General features: G+C 39.8%; 1 protein-coding gene across 1 annotated transcript in view; it reads left to right on the top strand.

Annotated features, from left to right (window-relative positions):
• LOC148372554 (ATP-dependent translocase ABCB1-like) overlaps positions 1–7,791 on the top strand; it is a 29,979-nt gene extending 22,188 nt beyond the window's left edge. The window contains exons 17-27 of the mRNA XM_088327719.1: positions 72–176; positions 2,742–2,819; positions 2,937–3,020; positions 3,082–3,285; positions 3,355–3,455; positions 3,544–3,684; positions 5,264–5,420; positions 5,490–5,687; positions 6,411–6,617; positions 6,809–6,955; positions 7,585–7,791. Of these exons, the coding sequence (XP_088183845.1) occupies positions 72–176; positions 2,742–2,819; positions 2,937–3,020; positions 3,082–3,285; positions 3,355–3,455; positions 3,544–3,684; positions 5,264–5,420; positions 5,490–5,687; positions 6,411–6,617; positions 6,809–6,955; positions 7,585–7,791 (1,629 nt within the window). The remainder of the gene's footprint in view (positions 1–71; positions 177–2,741; positions 2,820–2,936; positions 3,021–3,081; positions 3,286–3,354; positions 3,456–3,543; positions 3,685–5,263; positions 5,421–5,489; positions 5,688–6,410; positions 6,618–6,808; positions 6,956–7,584) is intronic.
• The last annotated feature ends 1,045 nt before the right edge of the window (positions 7,792–8,836 follow it).

An 8,836-nucleotide genomic window follows, 5' to 3' on the forward strand; every position in this document is an offset into this window, starting at 1 on the left:
CCTCCTACAAAAATCAAAAATACTTTTCGGGACCATGCTAAATAAACACTATTCTCTTCCCAACCTTTTAGGTCTTTACTGAGGTTGATCTGGAGATTGTAAAAAAGAATGCAGAATTCCTTTGCCTTATGTGTACTATTGTTGCATTGGTATGTTTTGTCGCCCTGTTTGTGCAGGTAGGAAAAGTGACATTTTTACTCATGAATATTAGGACGATGGAGGAAAGGTTAGGTACAATTAAATGAATGCCCTGGGGAGGTATTGCACAAAAAGTGGAATTAATAAATCCAGGCTAATGAATAAGCGTAGCTTGGTTTAGTCTGCCTGACGCATTTTGGCTTAATCGGTTACAAGTTTACAGAGTCAGGATGAAATATATACCCAGAAGAGGACTGTGAGGATGTTGTGTGGTCGGATGAAAACCAAATAGAAGTTTTGTGAGGAATACAGGTTCTCGTGTTTGGAAGAGAAAGAATACGGTATCGCATCCGAAGAATATTATACCCACTGTGAAGCATGAGGGTGGAAACATCATGCTTTGGGGCTGTTTTTCTGCAAAGGGACCAGGACAACTTATCTGTGTAAGGGAAAGGATCAATGTAGCCATGTATCGAGAGATTTTGAGTGAAAATCTCCTCCCATCAGCAAGGGCATTGGAGATGAGACGAGCCTCGGTCTTTCAGCATGACAATGATCTTAAACACACAGCCAGGACGACAAAGGAGTGGCTTCTTAAGAAGCGTTTCAAGGTGGGTTAGCTTATCTCCAGATCTCATTTCCACAAGAAAAAATGTGAAGGGAGTTGAAAGTCTGTGTTGCCCAACAACAGCATCAATCCATCACTGTGACCGAAGACCGTTTGGGGAAAGCTGAGTTTAATTCCACTGGGCAAATGAAATGAAATGAAATGAAATGATCTGCATTTATATAGCGCTTTTCAAGTCAAGACTTCCCAAAGCGCTTTACAGTGTGCTTCACATTTCCCAATAGCGGCCGTGCAGCCATGTAAGGCCATCCTTATTGGGGGCATTAGGGGTTCAGTGTCTTACCCACTACACTTCGACATGTAACACGGGATTCGAACAGCGATCTCTTGATCCCAAGACGAGCGCTCTACCTCCTGAGCCACTGCCGCCCCAGCAAACCCAAAATTGATCGCCACCACCTGTGTTGACTCAAGAACTCACCTAAATTGAATGTGTTAGACAAAAGCTAGGTTGACACTGTAGAGCTTAATGCTTTATTCCGATTTTGGGTGAAATCTGATGTTCTTATGAGATTATCACATTTCCAACTAATTGTGACTTGTACGCAATCACCTGTGACTTTTATGCGATCCCTTGTGTCTCTTGTGTGATCTCTCTAATGCCATAATGTTCAGCATGCGCAGAAGAGGACACGTGATGTCACATACAATGCGCTCAGTGTTTATGCAAGTACTCATGGATGTCAACTGTGCAGCATATCTAGGGCCTCAGGGACCCCAGGGTTGGGGATGATACACACATGACCCCGGGGTTGAGGAGGAGATTTATCCATCCATCTATCTATCTATCTATCTATCTATCTATCTATCTATCTATCTATCTATCTATCTATCTATCTATCTATCTATCTATCTATCTATCTATCTATCTATCTATCTATCTATCTATCTATCTATCTATCTATCTATTTATGTGTGTATACTGCATGTATATATATATATGGGCAGCACAGCGGCAGAGTGGTTAGCACATCTGCGGCACAGTTCTGAGGTCATGAGATCAAACCTAACTGTGTGGAGTTTGCATGTTCTCCCCGTGCTTGTGTGGGTATACTCCGGACATTTCGGTTTCGTCCCACATTCTAAATACATGCATGTTAGGTTAATCGGCCGGTCCATATTGTCCCTAGGTGTAAATGAGCGAATAAGTTGTCTGTCTCTGTGAGCCCTGCGACTGCCTGGCAACCAGTTCATGGTATTCCTACCCACTGCCCAAAGACCCTACTGAGGATTAGCAGTGCAGATTATGGATGGAGGGATACATTTTATATATATATATATATATATATATATATATATATATATATATATATATATATATATATATATATATATATATATATATATATATTCTGCACTGCTTTTCAAAATAGTTTAATGAAGAGACAATATAGCCAATATATAAGCATTTTAATCTAGGAAAATTAAAATAATGCAATATAAGAAAGTCCATGGAAATTGTATAAAGCTGGTTAGTTTTCACACAAATAATAGTAAAAATGCCAGATGTACCACTGGGTTTAATCTTTGCCTAGTTGTTAGCCTGGTCTAGAGCAAGCTAGCTGTAGAGAATAAAATCACTGTAGTAACTGAGCCAAGCTAAATTTAACCTGCTTTCATTAACCCACTTGAAGTAAAATTCAGCCAAAATAACAAAACCCAAATTAATACATTTTTTTGTGGTTTGTGCAATACACCCCTGAGGCTGTTGTCTGCATCATAGTTACAAGGGATTACAAAGTCAGGAAAACAAAGACATGAAAACAATGCATACTGTGATTTCATTTTATCTATGGAAGAGTCGCTCTCATATGACCAACAAGGATTTAGTGATTCTAAGAAAGTATAAAAATATCTGTTATCCTCCATAGACACATGGACAGGTCAAATCAGATAAAAGTTTTTCAATAACTCTTCCAATCACTTTTGATTTCTATTTCTATTCAAGTACTCTGGTCTCCTTTAACTTTTACAGGGATTCTGTTTTGATCGATCTGGAGATATTCTGACCACAAAATTGAGACTTGCATCCTTCAAAGCTATGATGAGACAGGTTAGTGGATTTTGATTTCCCAGAAAGACACAGGTGACAAATATCTCCCTCAGATTATCAAAAAAGCCCAATGTGTGATCGCAGTTTGTTGAGTATTGTATCTTTTATCGTTATGAGGACCTTGCCTGGTTCGACAACCCCAAAAACAGTGTTGGTGTGCTGACAACAAGGTTGGCTTCAGACACTGCTCAACTACAAGGGGTATGTAGCTTCTCTGTCTCGTCTTTTCAGCGTGTTAGTCACCTTCGTTAACCCTGCTTAGGTGACAGGACAACAATTGGCCTCAATAGTCAAGATTTTGGCCACCATGGGTTCCAGTTTTATAATCTCATTCATCTATGGTTGGGAGTTGACCCTGCTCACCATGATTATAGCGCCAATCGTGGTTTTTACTGGATTTTCAAGAATTCGTACAATAAGTGGAAACGCGGGCAAGGACCAGAAGATGCTGGAGGAGTCTGGAAAGGTAGGAATGCACCATCAGATGAGATAAATGTCCCTTTCCTGTTGTTTGAAATATTATGTTTCACCACAGATTGTCACAGAAGTAATCGAGAATATACGCACAGTTGCATCTCTGACAAGAGAACCCACATTTGAATCTTTGTATAAAAATAACCTCGAAAATCTTGACAGGTATGTAAGTCAATTGATGACTTTTCTATGACTATAGAACACACCAATTGACCCTTTAGTGTCCTTTTCAATGGTTCCATCTCTACAGAAACCTTGAGAGAGACGCCCAGGTGAATGGTTTAATCTATGGTCTATTGGAGGGCATCACATGTTATGGGCATGCAGCCTGTTTCAATATGGGATCTTGGCTCATTGAACAAGGCCGGATGGACGTTCAGGCAGTATTTTTGTAAGAACCGTGTTTTTATTAGGGCCCTGAAAGTGATGGGGTTGATATTGGGAAGTGTATGCATGCTTTCGAATTTTACAGCACCCTTCAACCATTTACCTGTTTTCATTCACCTCTGCATCAAAGTGCTCGCAAGTCAAAACCATCCCTACAATATCAAAGTTATGCACACATAATGGTCATGGAAAATTTACATTTTGTTGAATGAGTATTTTTTTCTCCGCTTACAATTGCGTGTTTGTTGAATTTTGGGTTTTAAGACCTGGGTAAATTAAGAAGCTGGAAATGAACTGCTACTCGAGGTTTTAATTGGCAGAATATTCTGGACCCCATTCAGGCAACTATAATTTACTGAGGCTTTGCAAAGATAACAGAAAACTGCAAGTAAAGCCTTCTCCTTACCATAATTTGCATATTTTCCTTTTATCAGCCAATTTAACAGTTTTGGGGTTTTCCAACTTGCAGAGTTGCCCACTTTTATAACAAATGGCGATGAAATGTTCACGCCCCATGACTAAGCAGCTGCCGATTGGTCCACACTGTTACCGATGCAGACTTCCCAGTCCTCCTTTGAAGAATGGAAGGAGGGGTGATAGGTCATCACCATCCACACAGAATGGGGCAAGACACACACTGCAACCCCCCAGGAGCAGTGATAAGTCATCGTTATCTGCACAGAATGGAACAAGAAAGCATCCCAAAGCAAAGCGCGGTTTGACACACTTCTGCCAGAGTTCGTACTCGAAGGCTGAAGTCAAACTTAGGACAAGTATATATAGTAATAAGTAAGATAAAACCGTGTATAAAATAGTAAATAACTTCAAAACCAAAGGGCAGGAAAGGTGTAAAAGAGCTGACTTTTAGCAAAGGTTCTATCCATGTTTGAAACTACTTATCATTGTGAACAGGTGTTCTCTGTGTTGAACAATACTAAGGCAAAAACTTGAATGGCGTTGTTAAATGTGCTGAAACTCAGGATTTGACACCTGATATTGATGCATTTGTAAAAGCACATTTAAACGTTGTTTGCGCAAATCATTAAAATAAGATTCACCTGGTTTCATGTTAAAGACAATATCTTGTAGTATTTTTGCAACTTCAGTAGGCACAGCCTGGTAGTTCTTTCTGACTTTGCCCATTCACTGCTAAAACTCTTATTTCGTTTTTCTTTTTTATTTCAAAGCAGTATGACTATTGAAGCGAGCATATTTTTATCCAGAGCTCCCGCTTGAGTTTGTTTAGTATGATAAGTCGGTTCAGATGTAAAGCACTTTTTATTTAACTGTTAAAATAAACAAATTTACACATCCAATGCCAAAAATGAATCATATTTTTCCATTGTCTGTGAATAAATGTGTTGTGCTTAGAAAAGATCCCTTATTATCTGTGATTATGATATGTCGGGTAGACTACAAATGTAGGCTGAATGATAAAGCATAGTACTGAAAAACAAAACTTAATTTTTTTCTACTGATCCTGCCCCCCAAAGAACAGAAAGCCTGGCCCCCGACCCGAACTGAGTTTGACTCACCTGATGTACAGTATGGTCTTCAATGTGAACAGACTTCCTATTTTTCAGAGTGATGCTGGTAATTATATATGGTTCAAAATCTCTTGGAGAGGCACTTTCTTACTCGCCGAATTTTGCAAGCGCCAAAACATCAACGGCTCGGATCTTAAAGCTTCTCAATACAGAGCCTGCTATTGATAACCTCTCACGTGAGGGCCAGATATTGGTAAGCAGCACATTTTTACCAACAAAGTACTGCATTCTGCCACACGGTCTTGTTTCCTTAAACCTCCAGGACCAATTTGATGGTAATGTGCAGTTGGAGGGTGTTGAGTTTAACTACCCCTCGCGCCCCGATGAACACGTTCTCCGAGGTTTGAATCTGAAAGTGAGCAAGGGGGAGACCCTAGCCCTAGTAGGAAGCAGCGGTTGTGGGAAAAGCACCACCATCCAGCTTCTGGAGAGGTTCTATGACGCCTTGCAAGGGAAAGTGGTGAGAAAATGAAATACAGTCTATTTTTATGAGGTCTCACTTGACTGGATCTGGGTTATTTTGGTATACATCTTGACTTGGAGTGCCTTGCAAAATAATTTTCCCTCCAAGAACGTAATGCCATATTTCAGGTAACAAACATTTTGGATTAACAACTCAAAATATTTAATATGTGTGACACAATCGTAAATATGAACCAATTAATTTCAACATCTTGCTTTATTTTTACAACGAAGAAAATTGAAAAGTAGGTGTTGCAAAAATATTGCCCTCCTGTTCTTTCAGTTTAGCAGACTCCAGAATGATCCAATGTCGACCTAAATGACTAAAAATGGCAAACAGAGTGCAACTGAGTGTCATTTAGTCTCAGTCCAAATGCACTTTCTCTGTGATGGGCCCAGAGGTCAGTGAAAGGAGACAGACAGCCTTATGAAGACACCAGACAGGTCCGAGATAAAATAATGAAAAAGTTAAGTCATGTTTATTTGTAAGTTTAAAGCAAGAATGGGATGGAGACATTTACACATCTCCCAGAGCACTGAGCGAGCAATAATATCAAAAAAGAGAGCGCATAATTCCAATCAGAATATTTTCAGCTTTTTATCTTAAAGTCTGAAGCCTAAAATGTAGCAATATGACGAAGAAATCTTGTCGCGAGGGCAATACTTTTGCTAGGCACTGTATTTACAATTGACTTAGTCTATTTGTGATTTTCTCTTCTAGATGCTGGATTCCGTAAACGTAAAAGATCTGAATATCCATTGGCTGAGGTCACAGATCGGTATCGTGTCCCAGGAGCCGGTGCTGTTTGACTGCAGTTTGGCTGAAAACATCGCTTATGGAGATAATAGCCGCGTTGTTACTTTAGAAGAGATTGAAGCAGCTGCTAAGAAAGCAAATATTCATAATTTCATAGAAAACTTACCAAAGGTAACCACATATGTCTATTGATTTTGTTTTACTATTTCAATGAGAAAGTGCATTTTAACAAAAGTGCACCGAAAAGTAATGCAACAACAACCACGTACCTAACCTTTCAGATTTTGATTACAAAGGTTCAGGAAAGGATAGTAATGGTTTTATGTTCCATAGACTGACGTTTTCTTTATTTGCTGGAACAGAAGTATGAAACACAGGCAGGTGACAAGGGCACCCAGCTGTCAGGTGGTCAGAAACAAAGAATAGCCATAGCCAGAGCACTTCTCCGTAACCCCAAACTGTTACTTCTGGATGAAGCCACGTCGGCCCTCGACACGGAAAACGAGAAGGTAGTTTTCTCCTCATCTGGGATTGCTTATTTACAGTGCTGTGAGAAAGTAGACCTAAAACTGATTGCCACCAGTTGTGTTGATTTAAGAAATCACTTAAAATAAGTATGTTAGACAAAGTGAAGTAGGCTACAGCATTTCAAGAACACAATTAACATGACATAATACAAAGAAATTCCAAAAGAAATGTGAAAAAAGTGATTACAATCTGAAAAGCCATTTTCAAGGTAGTAGGGCTCCAGTGAACCACTGTCAGAGCCATTATCCACGAATGGAGTAAACTGGGAAAAGCGGCAAACCTTACTTCGAGTGGTCGACCAACTAAGATTACTCCAATAGTGATACGGCAGCTCACCCAGAAGGTTAAAAAATAACCTTGAAAAACATCCAAGCCTCGCTGTCCTCAGCTGTCCAAAATGGCATCCATTGGAGAGTTCCCAGGCAAAAATCACTGCTGTCACAAATTAACCTAAAAAATCGTCTCACATCTGACAAAAAATCATTTTGATTATCCACAAGACTGTAAAAACAGATATCGGAAAGGGGTAGAATACCTTTTCACGGCACTGTAGCTATCTCGTAGATAACCAATTTGATTTTTTTATCTTATTTAATTGCACTTGATCCAGGTGGTGCAGGAGACGCTGGACAAAGCTCGGCAGGACAGGACATGCATTATTGTGGCTCATCGTTTGTCCACCATTCAAAACGCGGACCGGATTGCCGTGTTTCAGGAAGGGGTGGTGGTCGAACAAGGGACACATCAGCAGTTGCTTGCCCAGAAAGGAGTCTATCACATGCTGGTCACAACACAGTTGCACAATGCCAATAAATGAGGAGATTTACAGTTACTGTATTATTCTGAGAAAAATATTATACATGCTTTTAAAAAAATGACAATATTCCAACACTCCTTGCTTTGATTTGAACCCAAGTTGTCATTCACAAATGATTAAAGATTGGTAACGAAGTTAAACCCCGTCTCTAATGATTATGTCCACGATTACTGCAGTTTTTTTAAGGCACCTAATAAATACCCTGTGCTCATTAATTAGGCATTTAAATAGGCCGGTGGTTAAAAAGGTGAGAAGGGTGTGGAGGAAATATGTTCCGATAGACTGCACAACCCAACAAAATATGGAGCTGTGTCAACCAACACTGATTTTCAGTGACATTTTTCATATGGGCGATATATATCAGTCAAAAGCTAAACCCCTGGCAACAAAAGTGTGAACACCCAAAAGACACGAGACCCCTAAATGCCCAAACAAAGCACTGCGTATCATTTTTCCTCCAAAACACCATGTGACTCGTTAATTTTACTAGGTCTCAGTTGTGATTTATTAGATCCCACTGCAATTTTCGGTCAATCAGAACACGAGGCAGACGACAGCCCCGCCCTTTTTGTATCACACACAATACATGGCATTCTAGCAGCTTGACCATCTCAATGTGCATAGGATCGATAGTAACCGAAACATTTTTTCTACAGTACTGAGGCTTTGCAAAGATAACACAGAAAACTTTCAGCTCCATATTTTGTTGGGTTTTGCAGTCTATCGGAACATATTTCCTCCACACCCTTCTCGCCTTTTTAACCACCGGTCTATTTAAATGCCTGATTAATGAGTGCCTGATTAAGGCTAGGAACGGGTGCAGATGGCACCCCTCGTTTCGTGAGTTTGATGTGCTGGGTCACTTTTTTGTACATCCTCTATGTACCAATATCTCTCACAAATTTGAATCTATTTCTATATGTAGTTCGTACAGGGCTTCTGACTTCCTCATAGATTGCCAACATTTTGCATCCGGCCTTAAAAGGTTATTAGCATCTTTGAACACCTCGATGCCATGATTATGACTGTATATGATAATTGAGAC

Source organism: Urocampus carinirostris, chromosome 2 (assembly GCF_059441175.1).
Source record: "Urocampus carinirostris isolate Australia breed hairy pipefish chromosome 2, RoL_Ucar_1.0, whole genome shotgun sequence".
In the NCBI taxonomy this organism is placed as follows: domain Eukaryota; kingdom Metazoa; phylum Chordata; class Actinopteri; order Syngnathiformes; family Syngnathidae; genus Urocampus; species Urocampus carinirostris.